The 24,792-nt window shown below is 48.5% G+C and overlaps 1 protein-coding gene across 4 annotated transcripts in view; it reads left to right on the forward strand.

The window, feature by feature from the left end:
* The window catches only part of CCDC180 (coiled-coil domain containing 180), an 85,219-nt gene extending 61,514 nt beyond the window's left edge, over nt 1–23,705 (forward strand). For 2 of the 4 annotated variants that reach the window (XM_055350017.2, XM_055350018.2), the window contains 15 exons: nt 1,694–1,838; nt 2,017–2,133; nt 4,753–4,851; nt 7,108–7,227; nt 8,852–9,024; nt 9,320–9,375; nt 9,487–9,565; nt 12,765–12,831; nt 13,651–13,792; nt 16,995–17,155; nt 17,732–17,869; nt 18,361–18,472; nt 21,314–21,419; nt 22,222–22,357; nt 23,534–23,705. In XM_055350017.2, the coding sequence (XP_055205992.1) occupies nt 1,694–1,838; nt 2,017–2,133; nt 4,753–4,851; nt 7,108–7,227; nt 8,852–9,024; nt 9,320–9,375; nt 9,487–9,565; nt 12,765–12,831; nt 13,651–13,792; nt 16,995–17,155; nt 17,732–17,869; nt 18,361–18,472; nt 21,314–21,419; nt 22,222–22,357; nt 23,534–23,665 (1,783 nt within the window). In that variant the 3' untranslated portion in view covers nt 23,666–23,705. Of the gene's footprint in view, nt 1–1,693; nt 1,839–2,016; nt 2,134–4,752; nt 4,852–7,107; nt 7,228–8,851; nt 9,025–9,319; nt 9,566–11,173; nt 11,252–12,764; nt 12,832–13,650; nt 13,793–16,994; nt 17,156–17,731; nt 17,870–18,360; nt 18,473–21,313; nt 21,420–22,221; nt 22,358–23,533 lie in introns of all 4 variants that reach the window. The other 2 variants (XM_063696601.1, XM_019034036.4) reach the window with 2 other exon arrangements.
* The last annotated feature ends 1,087 nt before the right edge of the window (nt 23,706–24,792 follow it).

Consider the following 24,792-nt stretch of genomic DNA (forward strand, 5'->3'; position numbering starts at 1 on the left):
TATAGTTTCCATTTGTAGATATATACATATATGTATGTGTATATATATATACACACATATACATATATATATATATATATATATGTATACACACACATATATACATATATATATATTTGAGACAGAGTCTTGCTCTCTCACCCAGGCTGGAATGCAGTGGCACAGTCTCCACTTACTGCAACCTCCACTTCCTGGGTTTGAGCAATTGTCCTGCCTCAGCATCCCGAGTAGCTGGGACTAGAGGCATGTGCCACGATGCCCAGCTAATTTTTGTATTTTTAGTAGAGACATGGTTTCACCATAGTGGCCAGGCTGGTCTTGAACTCCTGACCTCAAGTGATCCACCCGCCTCGGCCTCCCAAAGTGCTGGGATTACAGGTGTGACCCACTACTCTCTGCCCATTTATAATTATATTTGATACTTTTTCAAAACTGCCTGCTCCTTGTTCATATTTTGAAGCTTACTTTTTATTCCTTTAAACATCTTAAGCCTAGTTATTTTATAGTCTATATCTGATATTTCTAATATCTAATGGTTTTTGGGAGGTCTGTTTCTGTTCTCTATTGTTTTACTGTTTCTCATGCATGGTATCTTGTATCTTGATTCCTTATCAATTTTTAAAACTACGAGTCACTCATTTTCCTTGGGACTTTATGGGTGGCATTCTTTGAGGCCTGGACTGGACATTGCATTCCTTCAGAGAGAATCCTTATTTGTTTCTGCTGGGTAACCAGGGAGCACTACCTACCCAGGACCGATTAGAATTCTCTGCTTGAGGTTTTTTGGGTCACTCCAGAGAACATGAATTCATTTTGTAAATGTATGTGAAGTCTAGTTTGTGTGATGAATTTTCAGGGGACTGAGATCTTTTCTTTCCTCTTTGCCCTTGGATCTAGACAGGCAAGAGTCCTGGTATCTGGTGGGGTTCGTTTCTTCCTCAGTCTTACAATGCAAATGTTGTCCTCTGGATCCAGCTCTAGGCTATCCCTTCACCTGTGCAGTCATCAAGACTGAAACTCCAAGTCTCTGGTGCAAAGTCTTGGCTTCTGGTGCTGCCCACATTCCAAGCTCCCTTCTAGTTTCACTTCATCTGGAATTCTTTTTTTTTTTTTTTTTTTTTTTTTTGAGGTAGAATCTTACTCTGTCAGCCAGGCTGGAGTGCAGTGGCGCAATCTCAGCTCACTGCAACCTCTCCCTCCTAGGCTTAAGAAATCCTTCCATCTCAGCCTCCCAAGTAGCTGGAATCACAGGCACATGCCACCATACCTGGCTAATTTTTTTTACTTTTTTAGAGACAGGGTCATGCTGCCCAGGCTAATCTTGAACTCCTGGCCTCAAGTGATTTTCCTGCCTCAGCCTCCCAAACTTCTGGGATTACAGACATGAGCCACTGCGCCTGGCAAGTTCATGTGGAATTCTTACCTTTATACAGTTCCAAGAAAGCTATTTTTATTTCAAATTTTGTTTCAGTTGGGTCTGTTAGAGTCTCCAACCTGATGAACTGACAAAAATGGAAATTCTGCACTATTTATGAATCCTACTCCTGTCCTTAAGCTACCTGTGTTCATTTTCCCACATCTTGAACTCTAACCGGAAGCCTAGATTAAAAGTGTGTGTCAGCCACAGTATTTGGGATAGATGAGAACTCTTAGGTCTGATCTGTGGCTTTTATTTCTCTTTGATTATTTTCAGATTGTTTTCAGAGGGAGGCAACTTTTCTCCTAAAGAAATCAATTCACTGTGTTCCCGACTGGAGAAGGAAGCTGCCCGGGTAGAGTTGGTTGAAAGTGTCATCATGCTCAACATGGAGAAGATGGAGAACGAGTACCTGGACCAGGTAGGGCCCCCAGCCAGGCCCCAGGCCAACTGGTTCCACAGTATCCCTTGCTCAACTCCCTCTGAAGGGAGGGCCAAGCCCTCCATCCAACCATTCACTGGGCCTGTCCCCCTCCTCTTTCAGAGTCCAAAAGGTCCAAATTAAGCCCCTGTCCTTTACCCTTTATCTCTCTGTACAGGCCAATGATGTCATCAACAAGTTTGAAAGCAAATTCCATAACCTGTCTGTGGACCTTATTTTCATAGAGAAAATCCAGCGGTTGCTGATGAATCTGCAAGTGAAAATCAAGTGCCAGGTAGGATAGATTCATTCTTCATCAAGGATCTTTATCACACACACCTGCACACCAGGCACTGTCCCCGGTGCTGGGAGGCCATTGTGGTCTCTGTCCCGTGTGTGGGACTTGCTCTCCAGCCAGGAAGACAGACACAGTCTTTTTTTTTTTTTTTTTTTTTTTTTGAGACAGGGTCTTGCTTTGTCACTCAGGCTGGAGTGCAGTGGCGTGAACACAGCTCACTGTAGCCTCAACTTCCTGGGCTCAGGAGATCCTCCAACCTCAGTCCCACAAGTAGCTGGGACTATAGGCACACGCCACCATGCCCAGCCAATTTTTTCTATTTTTTGTAGAGATGGGGTCTCCCTATGTTGCCCAGGCTGATCTTGAATTCCTGGGCTCAAGCGATCCTCCTGCCTCAACCTCCCAAAGTGCTGGGATTACAGACATGAGCCACTGCGCCTGGCCAAAAATAAAATCTTAATAACTGCTAGTGTTTACTAGTTATTGAGCACCATGCATCCTGCTAAGCAACTTATTTTGATTAGCTATGTTAGTCCACACAAGAACTATAGGAGGCAAGTACTGTTTTTATCTCCATTTTAGAGATAAACTGAGGCAGTATTTTAGTGACTTACGTAGGAACACAGAGCTCTTAAAGGGTAAAGTCAAAATGTGAACCCAGGTCTGACCGACACCAGAGCTTATGGCCTTAACCACAAACAGGCCATCTGTGCCACAGAAGGAGAAGGTGGCTGCGTGGGGATTGAGGGGCCAGAGGACTTAACCTGGGCTAAGAAAGTGGGGATTCCAGAGGCTTGAGGGAGAAGTAGGAACCAGCCAGGTAGGCGGTGGGGAGTGAAGCATTCTGGAGAGATGATGGAGAAAATCCAGGGGGCTGGAGCCCAGGACTGCAAGAGTGTGAGGGAGAGTGGGGAGCTCTGTGGTTGGAGAGCACCAGCGGGCAGAAAGTGGGGGCCTGGGAAGGGTTCGGGTGGGGCTGTGTGCTCAGGGCTGCACTTCGAGGGTGGGGGTCCTGGCTGCTGACCACAGAAAGGCTGGAGGTGGGTAGGAGTGAGGCAGAAGTGTGAGGCTGATGGGGAGAGAATCATGGCCTGGGCACAATGTCAGCAGGGACACATTCTGATTCCAGAGCTGAGTGGAAGTGGGATGGGAGGGACTTGGGGTACACTGGAAATGAAGGGCCTGGGTTATCTGCATAGGTCAATGCCCATTCAGGGAACAATGTTTGAGGACCCACTAGGACTAGGACAAGCCGAGGTGAGGACAGACTTGTCTTTTGGGAGTGGCAAGTGCAGTTCGATAAAAGAAGTGTTTGCTGGCATCTCAGGCTCTGAGATAGGGACTCCAGACCCAGCTTCCTGCCCATTTCACCCCAGGAAGCATTTAATTCATCCATCTGTGAAATGGGAATCATAAAAGCAATTCCTAATATTATGGCACCGATAAAGGAGCTGATATGTGCTAAACTCATGACATAGTCCCTGGAGCATAGTGAATCCTCAGTAAAGGCAGGCTCTGGTGGAGGCCCCAGAGGAACCTCTCAGGACTGGCTTCCAGTCATTCCAGAAGGAGCAGGAGGCAGCTCCAGGGAGCAGAGCCCACGGCTCCAGGGCATGACACCACACTCTTGTTTGAGGAGTATATTCCTAATGGGCCTCCAGCTGGTGCTGGCACTGATTCTTTTTTCTGAGCTAATATCTGGGGACTGTTCACAGTGTACAGGGGTTGCATTTCAAAATATCTAACACCTGTGATAAAAAAAAATACATTTCCATCATGGACAATACTGGGAATATAGAACAAATACAAAACAGAGAGTAAACCATAATTCTGCCACACAGCATAACCCCTGTTTAAGATTTCAATTTATTTTTTGAGTTTTTTTCCTATACATGAAAAGATGGGGATATGCCAAAATTGGCTGTTTGCTATTTATACCAGTTTTATAAGCTGTATAATCTTTAAATATTCTGCAAAGACACTATTTTGATGGCTTCTCTGTCATGGATGTGTTGACATTTTTACTTAAGCATTCCTTTCTGGAGGAACATTTGGTGAATTTGGCTTCTTGTTACGAAAGGTGATGCTGTGAGAAGTGCACTTGCCAGGACAGTCTGACTGCATCCTTCGGACACCTCCTGGAAGCCACAGTCCTGGGTCAGAGCATGACCTTTCTATGGCTCTCTAAGCTTTCCAGGGAGTTTTTACAGCCTTGGCTCTGCACTGCTGGAGCAGAGCCTGTGCACTTGCCAGGACAATCTGACTGCATCCTTAGGGTGCCTCGTGGAAGCCACAGTCCTGAGTCAGAGCATGACCTTTCTATGGCTCTCGAAGCTTTCCAGGGAGTCTTTACAGCCTTGGCCCTGCTAAAGCAGAGCCTGTCCTCCCAACTCCCTCACCACACTCTGGGGTGCCAATTTTGCTTGAACCTTACTTACTTGAGAGGGGAAAAAAATCTTTTTAATTTGTATCCATGTCTGGTAAAACTGCATATTTTTCCCTGATTTCATTTTTTTCAGTGCTTAATCAGTTTCTCAGATGGTATGTTTCACAGAACGTTTCCCAGATCACAATATGTATTCTAGAAACAAAATCTCGGAACCTCTGGTTTTCTAGGTGGCAAAATCCAATTCGCAAACAAATGGATTAAATTTCTCTCTGCAACAGCTTCAGAACAAGATAAAAACTTGTCAAGAGTCCAGGGGAGAGAAAACCGTAAGTGTTCAATAGATTCTGCATGTGAATAATAAAGATATATCATGCTAAAGTCATAAATGTGAAATAAATTTACATGTGTGTGTAGGATTTCTCCAGCACAAGGTTGGCGGGGTGGGGGGACATCTCTGAGCCTTCCTACTTAACCCCTGTTTCATGGAATGAAGAAAGGAACAAAAGAGAAAGCAGCCACTGTTCTCCACCTCCAACCCCTCCCAGGCAAGCATGGAGCAGTGTCTAGTGATGGGGGAGACCTGAGTCTGGCTTCCTCTGACCTCACTCCCTTGGGATGTCACCAGGTGTCCCTTGCTGTAAGGAGAACTCAGTCCTAGATGCATGACAGAAGCAGGGCCCTGCCCCCTGAACAACCACTTTTTGTTTGACTTTCCACTTGCTTTTTTTTTTTTTTTTTTTGAGGCGAAGTCTCACTCTGTCACCCAGGCTGGAGTGCAGTGGCACAATCTCAGCTCACTGCAACCTCTGCCTCTGGGTTCAAGTGATTATACTGCCTCAGCATCCCGAGTAGCTGGGACTACAGGCACCTGCCACCATGCCCGGCTAATTTTTGTATTTTTAGTAGAGACAGGGTTTCACCATGTTAGCCAGGCTGGTCTCAAAACTTCTGACCTCAAGTGACCCGCCTGCATCAGCCTCCCAAAGTGCTGGGATTACAGGTGTGAGCCATCGCATTCGGCCTCACTTGCTTCTTTTGATCGTAGCACAGAAACTGGTTTTCTCTGTTTAAAGTATGAAAAGTCAGAATTGGAATAGTTTGTGGAGAGCATGGTTCCAAGCGTTCGCCTGGCCCTGATCCTCAGAGCAGGTCTCTGGATGTCTATGTGCTGCTTTTTCTGCCATGAGTGCATGACTCTGTCCCCCAGTGAATGACAGCACACCCTTCAATGATGGGGGACATCGGGAGTTCTCTTCCTGGATCTACGGGTTCAACTCCGGGCAAATGACTTAAACTTGCTCAACTCAGTCTCCCCTGGCCTGTCGCCCAGGCCACACCAGGGAACCATTCCTCAACAGTCCAGCCAGGTGCTCCCAGAACCAGACACCCCAGCCTGAAGGTTCTGGAGTGGGAAGCTTTCTCCTCACCGTTCTCTGTGTTTTCTCTACCATTTCAGTGACTCTGAGTTGCAGTTCTATTATTAGCACTGAGAGGATGTTTATTTTTCTGTCTTTATTGCTTTTTCTTATATAGTTTATTGCATGACTCTTGAAAAAAGCGTAAACACCCACAAAGCATAGTTTGCAGAATAAATGTCCCTCTCACTATTCTCATTTTGCACAGAGGCACTGTAAACCCTGTTATGTATATGCATGCGCTTGTTTCTACACATCCACTGAGATTACTTGCCCTGCAGTGCAGATGTGCAGAGGAAGGGTGGCTTCTATATTTTGCCTGTGACTTGCCTGATCTCCCTTATGAGCCCCCTAATGAGGAGCAGGGGGAAGATGAGGTTAATCAGCTGTAACTCTTCAACAGGCTCTTTAAGGCAGCTCTACCTCTCCAGAACAGAAACGTCCAGTTTCTCACATCCTCGCCTCCCAACCCCTGCTCTGTCCTCTCCTGTTAGGGTGTTGGGTGGGTGTCAGGGGCTTGCCCAGCCTCCCAGCCAGGTGAGGAGCATGTGAGCATGGGTGTGCGGGCATTCCTGTGTTGACAGAGGAGGCTGGCTGGACAGTCTCCAGAGCGGTGATTAGGGGACAATAGTGATGCCTTGAATGTGTGGCGAGAGGGAAGATCCTCACCGTCGCATTCCTGCACACCTGTGGGGTGCTGCTCCGAGAGGGTGCGTGTTAGACATTGCCATGGAGGTGGCCAGATCACTCTCCTCCACACTCCTGCACACCCTTGCCACCTGCGTCAAATGTTTCCTTCTAAACATAGAATGTGAGAGCCAGAGGAGATCCTAGGGAATATTTTGTGTCCCCATCTTACAGATGGGGAGAACAAGTTGAGCAAGTTTAAGTTATGTGCCCAGAGTTGAACCTGTAGATCCAGGAAGAGAACTCCTGATGTTCACATCAGTGAAGGGTGCGTTGTCCTTCACTGTGAAGTGAAGGCTGCCTAGCAGAGCCAGCCCAGCCTTCCCCACTCCCCAAGGGCCTTCCCTGCATGTGAGGAGCCTCCATCAAGCCAAGAGGCATCCTCATCAGCCCAGGCCCTGTTCCCGCACTTCCCACAGAATCTACCCACCCTCCTGCAGTCTGCTTCCTTGGGGCTTTCTTCCTCCCTTTTCTCACCAGACAGTGACCACAGAAGAACTCCTCGGCTTCGTCCAAACTTGGAAAGAAAAACTGAGCCAGAGGATTCAGTACCTTAACTGCAGCCTGGACAGGGTGTCCATGACTGAACTGGTCTTTACCGTAAGGAATGGGGTAGGGTGGCAGGAAAGGGTGGGTGAGCTGTTGTCTGGGCTCCCAGGAGACCTGCAGGGCTCAGTAGAGCCAAAGGGAAGAGGGGACTCCCAGGCCTCCGCGGGACATCAGGCTTACTGAGATGCTGTGGAAAGATCACAAGCTGTGAAGTCAGAGCTGGATTCTAATCCCCAGTGGGCCACTTCCTTGCATTGGTCTCAGAGGAGACCCCTCAGCTCCTGGCACTACCTCACCTGCTCCATCAGGACCCTCACTCACCCTATCCACGGAATCTCAAGCCAGTCCCACCTCTCAGCCTCTTCCTTCCCACCTGCACCCAGGGGCAGCCCTGGCTTCTCCCCATGGCACCCCCAACACCTCATCCAGACCCCTGCCTCTTGCCCACCTGATGCCCACATCCTCTCACATCTCCCATGGTCCATTCCCCGAACATGGCCAGAAGAGGCTGGTCTGACCATGTCACTTCCCTACCCTCGGGGCAAAGTCCAAACGCTTTCACTGGACACACAGCAGCCTCCGTGGCTTGTCCTCCATGCCTCTTCATCCCTCTCACTCCGCCTAAGATGTCACTCCCCACCAAGCCTCCTCTCACCTCCTGGTCTGGGTCGGGGTCTCCTGGCCCATAGCACTTCCCACTTCCCCACACGGTGGGGTCTCCATTTCGGTTGCTGTCTGCCCTGAGACTGCAAGCCTCTATGGGCAGAGCCTGCATCACCCCCACCCCTGCCCACACCTCACATTGGGCTGAGATGCTCAGCCAACTTCCAGGGAAGGGCCTGACAGCCAATGTCTGCAGAGTAGAGCACTGCTAGGCCCTGCTCTCACCACCAAGCCTTGACCAACCTTCCTTCCATGGGGAGGCCCTTCCCACCATGCAGCCAGCACTAGGCATCCATCTACCTCTGGTGGGGTGTCCAGTAGCATGGGGCTCCAAGGGTCTAGCGTGAAGGTATTGAGTGACTAGGAGACTTTGAGTGAAGGTCTCCCAGGACTTCACTCAAGGGACTGACAGGCCATGGCTAAGATGAGACTCAGAATGAAACAGAGAACAGCCTAGGTGCTCACCATGGGTGCCAATTCCACACTTTCTCTAGGAGCCTGCTCAAGGGGAGCTGGCCACTCACTCAGCCTGGCATTCACTCCTCCATCCATTTGGTCAAAAACATTGACCGGGCACATCTGCAGGTCTAACTTCAATCTCACAGAAGATACTGGAACTTTTCTTTCACAGCACTGGTCCCAGTTTTGGAGAAGCATTTATTGGTATAAGTGCAAGTTAAATGTCTGTCTTTTCTGACTAAACCACAAGCTCTGAGACAGGAGGGATCATATATGGCCTCCTGGCCCCTGTGTTCCTAGAACATGGGCAGAGACTTGTGAAGAGCAGGCACCCGGGAAAATTTCTAAAGGCATGAATAAACAGATGAATGAATGAATGGCTCTGTAAGGGACATCACTTTACAGAGGAGAAAATAGTGGCTCAATGAGGTCAGCTAGCTTGCCTGCAGCCACTCCACTGAGGCAGGGTGGGAGGGAACATGAATTCGGCCTGCTGCCTCGCTGGCACCTGGGCTGGTCCTTACACCCTCAGGCCCTTCTCTCTGGCCTGCAGAACACTATCCTGAAGGACCAGGAGGAAGACAGTGACATCCTGACATCTTCAGAAGCCCTTGAAGAGGAGGCCAAGCTGGACGTGGTCACCCCTGAGTCCTTCACCCAGCTGAGCCGCGTGGGGAAGCCCCTGATTGAGGACCCAGCTGTGGATGTGATCAGGAAGCTCCTGCAGTGAGTGGCCCCAGGGTGCACCTAAGGCTCTGCCACCCCTGCCCCTGGCCCTGGACCTTCAGGGACCAGCTTTGGGGCCCCACACACTGGGGTTCCCACGTGAGTCCACCCGAGAGCCTGTGACCTCAGGCAAAGGGCTTCCCCACCCAGAGCCCCAGTTTCTCATCTGAAATGGGGCTCGTGACAGGACTGACTGACGTGGCGCTGAGGACTAACTGGGATGCTGCTCAGAGCCTGGCCTGAGCTATCCCCATGGTAACCGTAGAAGAGCTCACACCCTTTCCTTTGGTTTCAGACTTCCCAACACAAAATGGCCAACCCACCATTGTGACAAAGATCCGTCCCAGACAGGTAGAGGCGCATGGGCCTGTGGGTCTCGGGGCAGCAGTGAGGCGGGGGCTGGTGGTGCTGTGTGCTCACCTCCTGTCCTCTGCTCCTGTCCTGGGCCCTTGTCACCCAAAGGCTTCAAGCGACATCGGTGCCGGCCAGAAAACTCTGGGAAGAAGGCTGTACCCAGTGCCAGTGCTACCTCTGCAGGCAGGTAGGACACAAAGCAGCCAGAATCGCCCCTTCCTAGTCCATCCCCCCACACAAAGGCAGGAGACGACCTATGGCTTTCCCAGGCTTTTCCTCAGAAGGCACCACAATGCTCATGGCTCTGGGACTCCACGGGGCGCAGTGAGGGGTGAGCGCCATCCTTAGTTTGCTGGTTGTCCATGGTGCTGATGGATCTCAGCCGTGCCACCTTCCACACACGGTCATGGTTAGAAAGACAGGGCAGATGGCTTTCCTGGAGAGACATCACAGAGCCACAGAAAGAGTTCTGGGCCTTGGCACCCTGCCCACCAAGCCTCAGTGGGGTTGTTAGACTCAAAGTTTACCCCACATGCATATTTTATGGAAGGTGCATATCAGAAGCCCCATGGCTGAGTAGACTCGCTAGCTCTTTGTGTCAGCCTGGTTGACATGGGTTTGTTCCTGGTTTTGAGAAGGCAAGGGGAATCCCTCCTTTGCCTTTCCCTCCAGAAGGTCTTTTTGAGCATGTGTGCTGTGTGCAATGGGGAAAGAAATAAAGACCAGACACATGAGAAGAGCAAAGACTATTGACCCAGAGCTGACCGCAGCAGGGAGTCAGTCACCATCCAGGGTGTTTCAGCAGAGCTCCCAGGGCAGGCAGAGGAGTGAGAAGCATTGCCCTCCTCTCCAGCTGTGCGCTGGTTGGGGGCTGCTGTCATGAGGAAGCTGGAGGTTGCCCACTGAAAGCAGGGCACCCCATGTGATTGGTTACGGGACATGTTTGGCTTTCTCTGGTTGGTCCAAAGTTGGAAATGAAGACAAAAATTAGGGAAGCTGTCATTTATTAATTAAGTCCTGGCCATTTGGGACCTACTGTTATAGGTGATATTGTGTAGCTTCCTGGACTGTCCCCAAAGATGACAATCTCACTTCCTGCAAATCTGACTTAGAGCAGGCTGACTTCCTGGGTGGCTTCTTGTAGATAAGGTGGGGGTGGCCTTCTGGGTAGGTTGCTGCACATCATGGGGCAGAGCTCTATTTTTTATATGATCCAGCCATGACCTGTTTCCATGTTCAGTCTCTCAGAGGTTACAAAACAAAGTCCATGTCACTAGGGCTGCCAGATAAAAGAGAGGGTGCCCATCTACACTGGAATTTCAGATCAACACCACCTAATTTTTTAGCATAAGTATGTCCCAAATACTGCATGTGATACACTAATGCTGAAAATTACGGTGTTTATATGAAATTCAAGTTTAAATTGGCGTGCTGTATTGTTATGGCTAAATCTGGCAACCCTACCTGTGGCTCAATGTTTTTTTTCTTTGGGTCCTCATCACGGGGAAGCAGGAATGCAAATTTCTGGGCCTGAGCACCTCCACCCCTTGCCCTCTCACAGCAGCTGTGGTTGGGTTTCAGCAGTTAAGGTGGTTAAGATTTCACCTTACGGTAAGGTAGACTCACAGCTGTTGAGAAGGGACATGTCCCAAAGGGCTAGGCCCTAGAAATGGGAGTCCGGTTGCCCACGGGCAGGCCCAATGCCTCCAGAAACCCAGGCAGGGATCCTGCAGGCTCAGACCTGCCTTGCGTCTGTCCCCAGCCTCCAGACCACCCACCCATCTTTGTCCCACAGCTTCACACCGCACCCCAAGCCCAACAAAATGGAGAGAAAGTACCAGGTGCTTGGGGACAAGCCTCCCCCTGCTGCCGAGTGAGTAACAACGCCTTTCCTTTTGACTGCATTTAACCTGTTTTGGGTTGCGGGGGCAGCAAATGTGAAAGGCAGGTCCAAGCAGAGGAGGGGTGAGAGGAGATAGCAAGGTCAAGGTCAGTTTGTCTCAGCCCATTTCACCTAAATTTGTTGAGAAACATTTTCATCAACATTTCACATTTTCCAAGCTAACAAGCATTTCCTGGTGGTAGGGCAGGAGACCCCATTCGAGGTCTGAACTTTTTTTTGTAATTTTTTTCAGTGCTTTCCCCCATTTCTCTTTTCCTTTATTGTAACTCCAGTGATTAAAACAAAAGCTGTTCAACTTAGTATAGCTTCATTGCAAGCAAACAAGCAAAATTCCAAGGTCAGAAAACAAAAAGCCTTCGGAGAAAGTCAAGCACCACAAAGGAGCTCCCACTCCCACTATGTCAGAGATCCCCCCAGACAGCGGCCCCCTCTCATCAGCCCTCTCACCCTGGAGACCTCGTCTCTGGGGGTCATGAACTTGGCAGAGAAGGATGGCTGTGACATCAGGCAGCCCAGGTGTGGCCTCCAGCTGGCAGGTAGACAGTTCCCTCGTCCCACACCCAAGGACGCTCCTGCACCCTGAATACTTCGGCTCTCTATTTTTAATAGCTCGATGCAGGAGAATGTTTGGTCCTACATGAAGTCCTGTTCATTTGATTACTATTTAGGAGTAATCATTCTTTCAGCTAATCAAGGCACTGCCCGGTACAGGCACTGCCATGGGGCCGGGGATTCCATGGTGAACAAGTACAGACAGGTCCATGTCCTGTGTCAAAAGATAAACTCAGGCATATTAAAATGTTGATGAGTTTATTTGAACAGTCAGTCATTCATGAATTGGGCAGTGCCAGACCCCAGGCGGTTCAGGGATCCACCGAGGGAACACCAGGGGACACCTTTTATAAGGTGTTCATAGAAGGAAGGCAAAGAAAATATTTGCTTGGTTAAAGTGAAAAGTTCCTAGTTGGCTATTTCTGATTGGTTAAGCTTACATTTCATTTTCCTAGACTATGACCATTCATTCTGAGTTACGTTTGTTTTCTAGCTAGAAACTCCAGGCACTGGAACCGTGTCAGCCTGATGGCCTCCTGTTTATGATCTTAAACACCTGGTGGCCTTTACAGTCTGCTGGGAGAGATGGAGGTTAATCAGCCAGTCACACAAATCAATCCCAAATCCACCTGATTAGCATGTCATAAGGCTGAGGGGGCATTAATCCAAGATCATTAAAGCCAGGTGGTCAGAAATTGCAGCTGAGCTGGGGTCTGAGGAAGGGCAGGAACAAATACAACCAAGAAGAGAAGAAAGTTAGCTGCTGTTATGGAGTGGAATCAGAGTGTGCAGAGGTCCTGGGGCAGCAGTGAGTAATTTCAAGGAGTGTCACGGCCAAAACAGAGCACTTGGAAGCTCTGTTCATGTGGTTTTGTCCATGTTTGTGTGTCTAGACCAGGACCCTCAGGGATCTGTCTCGTGTGTGTTGCAGGGATTTTAAGGGGATCATCTTGACCCTCCTCTGGGAGAGCAATGAGAACCTGCTGACAGTCGCAGAGGTGAGGACCACCACCCATGGCCTGTGCCTGCCCTGGAAACCACGCCTGCCTTCTGCAGTCTGCTGATCATGGCCGCTTGGGGGAAAATGAGGAAGAGAGGATTCCACCCCCGCCATGACCACAGCTCCCCAGCTTCTGTCACCTCCCTATGAGTTTTTTTCTTCGAGAAACCAAACCTCATTCATTCATCTAATTGATCACCAAACATTTCTTAGATATCAACTGCATGTCAGGTACTGTGTGTGCCAAGAGGAACAAGCGCATCCTCTGTCCCCAAGGCACCCAGGCCCAGTGGGAAGCTGACAGACCTGGCGGGGGCACAGAAAGAGGTGGGGCAGTGGGACCAGGCACCAGACAAACTGCCCAGTGCCCTGTTCCCACATGCCCTGCACCGTAGTGCGAGTGCATTCTCCTGTCTGTCTCCCACAGGTCTGTCTGCCTCCTTCAGGGCAGGGTCCCTGGCTCGCCCATCTTTGTGGCCTGCAGCCTATACCCAGCTTGGCACTTCCTTGTAAGCTCCCAACCTGGTCACCAATCTGAGATTCCATTAATTTGGGTCTTGAAGGATAAATAGGATTCTTGCCAGTCACTCATTCAGGAAATAACAAGGGCTGGCCATGGCCCCACTCACTCCAGGTGGGCCCAGGGAGGCGACACGGGCAGACAGGGAAGGAGGAGTGTCTGCTCGTGTCACCTCCACAGGGGAAGCCACGAGCAAAGGCTAGGGAGTGTGGAGGTGAGGGCAGGCTGGTGGATCCCAGGAGCAAGGGCCAGAGTCCCATGGGGTCCTCACCTGCACATGGTCACCCTCTCTGGCAGGAGTTCTACCGTAAAGAAAAACGCCCGGTCACCAGGCCTGACTGCATGTGTGACACCTTTGACCAGTGCGCCGAGAACATCAGCAAAAAGATCCTGGAGTACCAGAGCCAGGCAAATAAGTACCACAACTCCTGCCTCATAGGTGAGTATAGGCAGCAGGTAGGCACGGGGAGCAGGGCGGGGCGCGAAGCCAGTGGTGGAGCTCGGCCTTGGCCTTGTGGCCTGGATCCTCCCCTCTGGGGGAGGCAGAAGAGCTTCCCTGTGAAAAGCTGACCTCTTAAAATTAGGTAAAAACAATAATCAGATTTTACTGGGGAAATGCGACCATGCAAGAAAAAAGTTCACTTTTCTTGAGAAATATGGTGATTTGTACCTCTAAAAATATTTTGTTTCTTCTACAGATATTTTTGACAGCTTTGTTGAGATACTTGGGTACCATAAAATTTACCCATGTAGTGTACTCAATGTGGTTTTTAGTTTATTTACAGAGTTATGCAATCACCGCTACCGTCAATTTTAGAAACCCCATCCCCTAACCCCTCCCCAGCCTAAAGCAACCACTAATCTACTTTCTGTCTCTATAGACTTCCTTATTCTTTACTTTCATGAGAATAGAATTGTATAGTATGTAGTCTTTGGGACTGGCTTATTTCATTTTGCATAATATTTCAAGGTTTATGCATGTTGTAGATGGTGCCAGTACTTCATTCCTTTTTATCAGTGAATAATATTCCATTGTATGAGTCGATCACACTTTGATGTGGTCTACTATGCTGTTTCAGAGGCCCTCTGGGTAGAAGGAGGAGAGTTCAGGGGATAGCCAGAACTGGGCCAGGACCCAGCCCCGCCACTTCCCAGCTGTATTACCTTGGCCAAATGATCTCACCTCTCTGAGCCTCAGTTTTCAATTTTTTTTTTTGTTTTTCTGAGACAGAGTCTCACTCTGTTGCCCAGGCTGGAGTGCAGTGGCGCGATCCACAGTCTCGGCTCACTGCAACCTCCGTCTCCTGGGTTCAAGAGACTCTTCTGCCCCAGCCTCCTGAGTAGCTGGGACTACAGGCGCATGCCACCATGCCTGGCTAATTTTTGTATTTTTAGTAAAGACAGGGTTTCACCACATTGACCAGGCTGATCTCGAACTCCTGACCTCCGATGGTCTGCCTGCCTTGGCCTCCCAAAGTGCTGGGATTACAGACATGAGCCACTGCGCCCAGCCAGAGCCTCAGTTTTCTTGTCTGTGGACTGCAGATATTAATAACACCCACCACAGAAGGCCTTCTTGAGGGTTAAGTTCCTCACACAGACTTGGCATGTACAGGGAATTAAGCAGCGATAGTGCTCATAGCTGTGGTTGTTGAATGACTGGAATTGAAACTACAGGCATTGTTTTGTTTCTCTAGCTCAGAATTTCCCCCAAGTGATCTCTGGGGGATGCCATCCTACATGATTGTCCTCAAAACAAGGGTTCCATGGTCAAATGGGCTTGGAAAATGCTACAGACTGCATCCCTCTCTGGTAAACTCACAACTAGTGAAGACTTCTGTTTCCTGCAGCTTGGCAGGCTAATGGGGGATCCATTCTCCTACTAAAAACATGTAAAATGCTGCATAAAATATTTTTGTAATAAAATCTTTTAAATGCATTAGCAAGCTATCTGTAAAGTGAGAAACACACAAAAGCCAAAAATTAAGTGAAAATAGAAACTCTGAGTGATAAATTGAGTAGTAACCCTGGTTATTGCCCTAGGGGCATTTGCTGACTCCCAGGTGAACTTGAGCCTCTATTTTCATGGCCTCCAGGGTATTGGGAACAAGAGACAAATCCACAGACCTCCAAAGTGGGAAGTCTAAAAGGAGCAAGCCACCTATAGCTGGAACCCAACAGGGCTTCCTGAGTAAGGCAAATGAGATGGAAACCAAGCTCCTCCCTCTGTCCCTCCATAAGACAGAAGGAAACTGTCTTATCAAAAACCATGGTACTGGGTGAAGAAAAAAAACTCCAAAGAGAAATCCAGAACTATATGCCAGTCCCTGTGTGGTTTCTAAATTTATGTTTAGATAATTCACACTTATCTAAACATGAATTCAATTTTGCTTTTGTGGCTCATCCAAAACACCTCAAGCTAATACCTGAGCTTAAAATGATCTTGAGTTGGTGGTGTTCAGAAGCTTGCTTGTTGGACATATAACAAATTCTCTCTAGGAAAATCTATCTTCAGTTCAGGCCTCAAAGGATTCCCACAAATAAAATGCCCAGAATAAGAGCTCACAGTAATAAACAAAGAGCAACAAAATCCCCATAAACACAAGGAAACAAAATGCCTTGAGCAAGAGGCAGCAGGAGACCAGCAAAGACTTGGCAGATATTAAAAGTATTGGACATAGAACATAAAATAATATACTTCTAGTTAAATAAAAGAGGGAATTGGAAACATGAATAAGAAGCAAAAGACTATGAAAATGACCAAGTAGCTATAAAAGAGAATAAAATAAAACTTTCATGAAGGAAAAATTAAGAGTTGAAATTTTAAAACTATGCATGACTTTACTACCAGGTTACATATAGCTGAAAGTAGAATTGGTGAACTGGAAGGCAAATCCAAAGAAAATAACCAGAATATAACACAGAAATATAAAGAGATGAAAATATGGGAGAGAGGTAAAGAGATGTGAATGAAAGAGCAGGTCTAACATATGGCCATTTGGAGATACAGAGAAAGAGGGAGACCTAGAATCAAGGCAATAGTTGAAATAATGGATGAGAACTTGCCAAAAATGCCAAGAGACACAATGCATTTTAAATGAGATGAGAAGTCTGCAGAGTATATAGGAGAAGCCCTTTGAATTTATTTAAGCCTTTATTTTATTTTATTTTATTTTATTTTATTTTATTTTATTTTAGAAAGAGGGTCTTGCTCTGTGGCCCAGGCTAGAGTGTGGTGCAATTATAGTTCACCATAGCCTCAAACTCCTGGGCTTAAGCAGTCCTCCCACTTCAGCCTCCTGAGTAGCTGGCATGTACCACCATGCCTGGCTAATGTTTAAATATTTTTTTAGAGACAGGGTCTTGCCCAAGCTGGTCTTGAACTCCTGGCCTCAAGCAATCCTCCCACCTCAGCCTCCCAAAGTGTTGGGATTACAGGTGTAAGCCACTGCAGCTGGCTAACCCTGTATTTTCTATACTGGTTTGACCTCAGGACCTCTTTTGATGGAATAGCTCTTACCACGTTGGAGACCAAGATTTTCTCTTTGGGAAGCTGCTTTGGGCCTTTGTTGTAGAGATTGCCTCTGCAAGTTGATTCTAATCTGTTCCCTCCCTTGGCCTCTTACCCGCAATTCTGGCAGAATTACGGATCCAGATGAGGAGATTTGAGGAGCTGCTGCCCCAAGTGTGTTGGCTGGTGATGGAGAATTTCAAGGAACACCACTGGAAAAACTTTTTCACCTCCGTGAAGGAGATCCGAGGACAGTTTGAGGAACAGCAGAAGCGGCTGGAGAAAAGAAAGGTGAGGGCCCCAGGACCAGCCCTTCCACTCTAGGACCAGGGGAACTGGGAGTTCAGAAATGGTGGCAGGTTGTGGGCAGGGCCAAGTCCAAGGGAAGAAGGTGAGCTGGGCTTGGGATTTTTGGATGGGGGCTGAGGGACAGGAGCCATTGGCGAAATAAGAACTGAGCCAACAGCTTCTACATAGAAGGTGTTCAGTAAACTCCTTGTTGGCTATAATGGGTGGGTGTGCTGGGTTCCGTGGGGCTGTAGTCATTAAGACAACAATAATTGTCCACACTGGTCCTTGGAGCTGTGGAACTGCTGTGGGTACTGCTGTGGGTACTGCTGATTTCACTGGACTAAAACTCTGATTGTGCTGGGCAGATGCTCAGCCTTTTCTCTTCCAAACCCCCGAGTCAGCTCCAGCCATGCCCCCCTCTTAACCCCTCTGCCACTCTTCTGCCCACCCATCACCCCCACACACCCAGGTCAGAGGACACATGAGTCTGGCCATAATCATAATTGACAGAAGACACAGGTCAGTGACTTTTGGTGGGTTAACATTGCCACTGAATTCTGGATTGTTTGATTAAAGGACAAAAATGCCCAGAAGCTCCATCTAAATCTTGGACACCCCATACATTTCCAAGAAATGGAGTCTCTACACTTAAGTGAAGAGGAAAGGCAGGAAGAGCTGGACAGCATGATTAGGATGAACAAGGAGAAGCTGGAGGTCAGTGATACCATTGATTCGCCAGTCCAGGCGTGCTCCAAATATAGCCTAATGGACAGCCACTGACAGCACCAGGTGCAGCCCTTTCTTGGTATCTTGCCCAAAGCAGGCATGATCGTGGTTGGGTTTTGTAGGTAAAAATGGCCATTATTGGCTGTTTTAACTTGTATACTTTTTGACTTCTAAATTAATTAATTACAAAATTACTGATGATAACTTTTATTTAGTGATCCATGTCTAGTTTTATTTCCTCTTCTGTGAATTGTCTGTGTGTGTCCCTTGGCCGTTTCTGAATCATTTATTATGTTTAAACCAGATCACATCTTGGGAGAGGCCTTCTGGCTGAGGGCCAGATGCTGGTTACTTGGACACAGTGGATGTAATGGCTTGGGTCCCCAGATCTCCCTGCAGAGTTCACCCATCCCCTCTTCAGCTGGCCTTGGAGGGATGATCCTCTCCTAGCAGCACTGTGCTCACCATGTTTTTTCCAGGAATGTACCAGAAGGAATGGCCAGGTTTTCATAACCAACTTGGCCACCTTCACCGAGAAGTTCCTACTGCAGTTGGATGAGGTGGTCACCATTGACGATGTCCAGGTTGCAAGTAAGAGGCACCACCAGCCTTGTGTCATGGCCCCGGGGGGCTGGTGAGGGCTAGGTTGGGCAGGGGTCTGCTTTCCCCAACTCTATCAGAGTGAAAACAAGTGATCCATTGAGGGGACTGATTAATTTTTGTTTTCCTTAAAAATAATTTTTTGATTAAAAAGCAAATGCCAGATGGCTCAACGTTTATATATAAAAAATGAAACCCTATTAAGTAAACACTCCCATACTCTTGGGGTTAGGGATACCTTTTCTAAGTATGACAGGAGAGCTAGAAGCCATAGAGGGAATGGCTGGCTCTTTGTAGCCAAAACAATAACAGAAAAATGTCAAAAGATGGAAAGACAAACCACAAACTGGAAAAGTATTCCTCACAACTTACAGATCAGAGAAAGGGTTAATATCCTTGTGGTACAAAGAACTTTCACAGGTCAAATTTTTAAAGAGACGAAGGACAAACACATGCTCTTCAAAAGAGAAGCAGTTCATATGGCTAGTCACTGTAAAAAATGCTCAACTTCACTGATGATGAAAGATGAAAATCTAAGCATTATTTAGATATCATTTCTCACCAATAGCCTGGCAAAGTTTTTACATTTGGTAACAACGTAAAAGAATGTCAAGAAACAGAGACTCTGCAGACTCTTGGTAGAGCGTACATGGATACCGCTGTCACAGAGAACAATTTGTCAGTCCCTGTCAAAATTCTGAGTGTGTAGACGTTTGGCCTAGCACGTCTAATTCTAGGAATTTATCTGAGAGAAATACTTGGACACTTTTTCAAAGGTATATGTTCAAAAATGTTCACAGCACTGTTTGAAATGGCAAAGAATTGGAAGCAACACTAACATTGATATACAGAAAATTCAATGGGCCAGGCACAGTGGCCCACACCTGCAGTTCCAGCACTTGAGAGGCTGAGGTGGGTGGATCTCTTGAGCCCAGGAGTTTGAGACAAGCCTGGGCAATGTGACAAAACCCCATCTCTACTAAAAATTTAAAGATTAGCTCGGTGTGGTGGTGTGCACGTGTAGTTCCAGCTCCAGCTCCTGGAGGTGGAGGGCGGTTGGGAGGGTGCTGAGGTGGAAGGATTGCTGAAGTCTTTAAGTCGAGACTGCTGTGAGCTTTGATCATACCACTGCACTCCAGCCTGGTGAGAGAGCAAGACCGTGACTCAAAAACAACGAAAATTGGATGCATAAATGAGGGTGCCAGATGTGCAGGTAAATACCACACAGCTGTTAAAGTAGGTCTGCATGTGCTGACATGGAAAGACATGAAGGAGGGCTGTTGTGTGAAAAAACAAATGGACAAACAGGACATGTCTGTGATCCCATCTTTTAAAACACATGCATGATATCAACATGCATACTCACATCTGTTTAAATGAATCTGTGTGAGAGACAGAGACAGAGAGACAGGTACCAAACTGCTGATGATCACCTCTGCTGGGTGGGACTGAGAGAGATCCCTAAAACCTTTTTTTTCATCATGAAGTGATGTTTACATTTTTAATAATGTGCATATTACTTTTATAACTATAAGATTAAAATCATACATTAAATGTTATCCATTTATCACTGATCTATAAAGTAATTAAAATGCATCCTTTTTATTTGTAAAGGTTTTTAATTACAAAAACAATAAATGTTCATTCCAGTAAAACAAGAAAATCAGTATAAACCAAGAAGCAAGTGAAGAACACAGTCCTTCCGCCCTGAAAGCAGCGCCCTTTGCACTTGCTGTTCATCCTGCCAGGCCTTTCCCTTTGGGCACAGGCCTTGTGTCAGAGTGGCTGGGGAAGATTACAGGGCTTGGGCGCTTTTGCAACCTGATTTCCCTGCAGGTGAACCTTAGCTGGGCTGGCCAGTCAACACTCCTCCTCTTCAGCATTTTCAGTTGCTGCACACCATAATGTAATAAGCGTTGTAACTTACTAATTAGTCCCTTTGCTATTGAACTTTGGACCATTTCCAATTTCCCACTCCTGTAATTGCGCTGAAGAGAATCTCTGCATCCATGCATCTCTAGAGCAACAGACTCCTAGAAGTGTGATGTCTGGATCAAAGTGTGTACAGATTTTTGAAGTGTTGGTCACTTTTCTCTATCAGAGATCTCTGTCAAAGGTGAGCCTCGTTTGGGAAATCAGCGCCTTGCAGAGATGCTGGGGTCGAGACCCCAGCGAGAACAGGCAGGCGAGCTGGTAGTGGAGCAGATCACAGTGCCTTGCAAGGAACCCCTGAGCCAGGAAGACTCCCTGCACCAGTCCCTAGGAGGCCTCTGCCTACTCTGCAACTCGGCTTCTGAGCCAGGCCACCGGGCCCTGCCATTCATGGCAGAGGAGTGTACATGTTACCTGCTGGCTCTCTGCACACAGAGCCCCCCACCCCCTCGCCCCCTGATCTAGAAAGAACATCAGAGCATCAAAGATTGGATTATTGAGCTAGATAGTCAAGGGACAACCTTGAACGTGTTTGTCCCAGGGGAGGTTCTTAGTTCGGAACCCGTATGAGCTAGCCTAAGCCAAAGAAGTCTCTATGAACCATATCCGGGGACTCATGGAAACTGCAGGAACGTCAGAGCATCAAGCTTGGGTTTGGAGCTGGGAACAGCACCCACACCACTGCTTAGATTCCTCCATCCATGACCCCCTGCCCCTGTCACCACCCCGAGCTGTGTGGCTGGTGCATTCAGCTTCTCCATGGAGAGGGCTCAGCCTGCCATAACTCCAAGTGGGAGGAGGGGTGCCAGTCCTCCCTTTTCTAAGTGTAATGCCAGGGGAAGTCCCTCGATCTCAGGCTGTCGGTAAGGCTGCAGTCACTAGCCTGTCTTTTGCCTCTAGGGATGGAGCCCCCCAAACAGAAATTATCAATGCTCATACGAAGGAAACTCGCTGGGCTCTCCCTGAAGGAAGAGAGTGAGAAACCCCTGATTGAACGTGGAAGCAGGTGAGAACCAAGAGCAGCAAGGACTACTGTAAATGGCTGTATCTGCTGGGGGTGGTGCAGTGTAATGGTTAGGGGCTTGGACTCTGAAGTCAGACAGACCTGGGAAAGGCATTGTGTTCTGAGCCTTAGTTTCCTCATCTATGAAATGAGCATGGCCGCTTACCTTGATATTATCAAGAGAAAGTTAAATGAGGTATTACCTGGGGTGCCCCAGCACATACAAACAGCTCAACAGCTATTAGTTCACATGATAAGGACCCACCAAAGGGTCCCATGATGAAAGGGAGGCCTGGCTCAGTGGGGGACACATTCTTGGGTCACTGCTGGCATTGTGAGCCACTCCAGCTGTCCGTCATGTGTGAAGAGAGTTGGCAATGTGCCTGTTCCCTGTGCCCCAAGAGTGTGACTCTGCAAGAAGAAGCAGAGCAGTGATTTGCCCAGCTATGTTCTCAGAAGTGGTGTTTAGGGCATCATAGGAAAAGCATACCAGACACTGGTGGCCACCGCCTGGCTGGCAGATCAGTGAGTAAATTGAGGCTCAGAAAGGGGAGCAACTTGAGCTGCGGCACTCCCCTTCCCCCCCAGAACCCCAGACCGTGCACAGCAATGAGACCAGTGGGGACTAATATGAAACAGCTTGAACAAGTGCAGCATTCACACTCAGTATGTTTTTTCTTTTCATTAAGATATTTAAAGCCATGATAATTTTTTCAAAGAAATGCTAAGCTTTTCCAACAGGGTTGGTAGGTGGATTATGAAAGATGAAGACAAGCCTGTGAGATTTTCACACGTTTGTTTGTAGGAAGTGGCCAGGGATCAAACCCACCGAAGTCACCATCCAAAACAAGATTCTTCTCCGGCCAACATCATCGATTTCCACCACCAAAACCACCCTGGGCCACCTGGCAGCCGTGGAAGCCCGAGATGCTGTGTACCTGGTGAGACAGGGTGGAGTGGGCGTGTCCCAGGGACCACAGCTCAGGTCGGCTGCCTTGGGAAGGGGGAGCTTCCCATCACCCGGCACCCAGCATTTAGCTGGTGCAGCAGGCAACACATGTCAGCACACCCCAGAGCTGCAGGTCTCAACACTCAGGACAGTCGCCATTCACAGGCACGAGGACGTTAGTGTGGGTCTGAGGCGTGATCCCATGCTGTGGGAGCCCAGCTGAGGGACATCCCACCCAGATTAGGGGTGAAGAAAGGCTTTCCAAAGGCACAGTAGTGTCACAGCTAGGGAACATTGTCACCAGGCACGGAAGCAATGGTAGCCGTAGGCTCAGGGGGGACACAGCAGCAGGAGCACTCACAGCTCCTGAGAACTTACTGGGAAGTACTTACTGAGAGCTTCTGCTCTTGACATGAGGCATTTCACTGAATCCTCCTAACAGCTCCACAAGGGAGGTAAAATTATTATCCTCATTTCATTGATGAGGACACTGAGGCTTAAAGAAACTTGTCCCCTCTATGCCACTACAGAGTGGCAGAGCCAGGATTTGATCCCAGTGCCTGTCAGACCCCCTGGGGACAGCCTGATGAGGAGGCTACACCCAGATGCCACTTGAGGGACCTCTTGACTTTGAAGATCTGTGGACCTTTGGTCCCGATGCCCAGAGAGAAACCTTGTCCTGCCCAGAGACCAGCTGGCCACCTTACTGGGAGAGGCTGAAGTGCCCAGGGTCAGTCCTCCCCCAGCTTCCCCTCCAAGCCCCAGGCAGAGGGTACAGTTCGGCCTGCTGAGTTCAGTGAGGGTGGGAGGCCTGGAAAGCCCAGCCTACCCAAAAACCAGGAGCCCTGAGCTCCCGAAAGGCCACAGTGTGGGACAGAGCTCAGGAAGGAGTGCTGAGCCTAGAGTCAGATAGACACAGGTCCTAGTCCCTGCTCAGCCTCCTAGCTGGGTGACCCCAGGCCAGGCTCTGAGCCTCAGTTTCCCTGTCTTGTAAAATGGGGGAAACAACTAGGACTACCTGGTTTCTACCTGAGAAGTGACTTGGAGAACTCTTGCCAGTGCCTGGAATGGGTTAAAAACCACCTGCCAGCAAGTTACAGCATTGCCCTAGGGGAGAGGGTCCAGATGTCTCTCCTCATGTGGACCCCTCCTGCTACCTTCCTTCTAGAAATATTTAGCATCATTTGAGGAGGAGCTGAAGAGGATCCAGGATGACTGCTCATCTCAGATGAAGGAGGCTCAGCGCTGGAAGGACAGCTGGAAGCAGTCCCTGCACACTATCCAGGGCCTGTATGTGTGACCCTCCACCCCACCATGAATAAACACTTTCTTATACAGACTCCTTCCCTGTCCATCTACCTGCCTACCTACTTTCCGTCCATCCCTCCCTCCCTTCATCCCTCCACCCCTGCTCTGTGCTGGGCACTGTAGCTTTACCAGCGAACAGGACACAGCATGGTTCCTGCCCACGTGGAGCCCTCTTCCTATGAGGAAGGCAAGCATGAAAGGGGAATTCCACGTGGTTAGCAGGGAGGGTGAGTACCAGGAATCAGTCACTTCAAATAGGCACTAGAGCTTCAAAGGACATCACCTCCAAACAGCATGCTGGGCAGGGCACGTCATCTTGAAAAATGAAATAAAGGTCATGGGAAAATGATATTTTAATTTAACAGAATAAACAAGTATGGGTTATAATTGCAACTCTGCACTGGTTCCTAGACCCAACAAATAACTCATCCAATGTTGATTGGTATTTGTGCCACAATTTGTCTGAGCAAATTGCAATATTTTGGGAAAAAAAAAAAAATCTCCCAGGCCCCTTTAGTCCTGTGTTGCTCAGATCATTCTCTTGGAGTCCTCCAGCCTGCCAGTCTCTTGCTCGTCAACTCTCTTCTTCAATTACATGGCGTGAGCATACGGCCTTCATTTGTCGGTAGCTGTGTGTGTCATCTGGACAGGTTTCCTCAGCCATAGACCTAGGAGGCCCCAGCCCCTAAATTTCCAGCCCCTGACAGCTGTGTGACCCTCTGAGTGCAGTTCCCTCACCTGGGGACACTCACTCTGCTCTCCTGGTTTGCTCCACCCAGTGAGTCCCCGCTTGGTTAGCTTGGTTAGCTTGGTGGCCTTTGTGCACTGAAGCCAGGAGAGTGAGGAGTCCCCTTCCATCAAGGCAAAAGCAATCTCCTGTTCTTTTCTGTGCTCCCCCCACCCCCACCCCAATGTGCTACCTTTCACTGCTTATTATTCCGAAAGGAATATATGCGCATTTTAGAAAAAAGAATTTATGAAACCAGCAAAAGGATAACTTTAAAATCCTGAGCCAGGCGCGGTGGCTCACGCCTGTAAACCTAGCACTTTGGGAGGCCAAGGCGAGCAGATCACCTGAGCTCAGGAGTTCGGGGCCAGCTGAGGCAACATGACGAAACC

Source organism: Gorilla gorilla, chromosome 13 (genome assembly GCF_029281585.2).
Source record: "Gorilla gorilla gorilla isolate KB3781 chromosome 13, NHGRI_mGorGor1-v2.1_pri, whole genome shotgun sequence".
NCBI classification, from domain to species: Eukaryota; Metazoa; Chordata; class Mammalia; order Primates; family Hominidae; genus Gorilla; species Gorilla gorilla.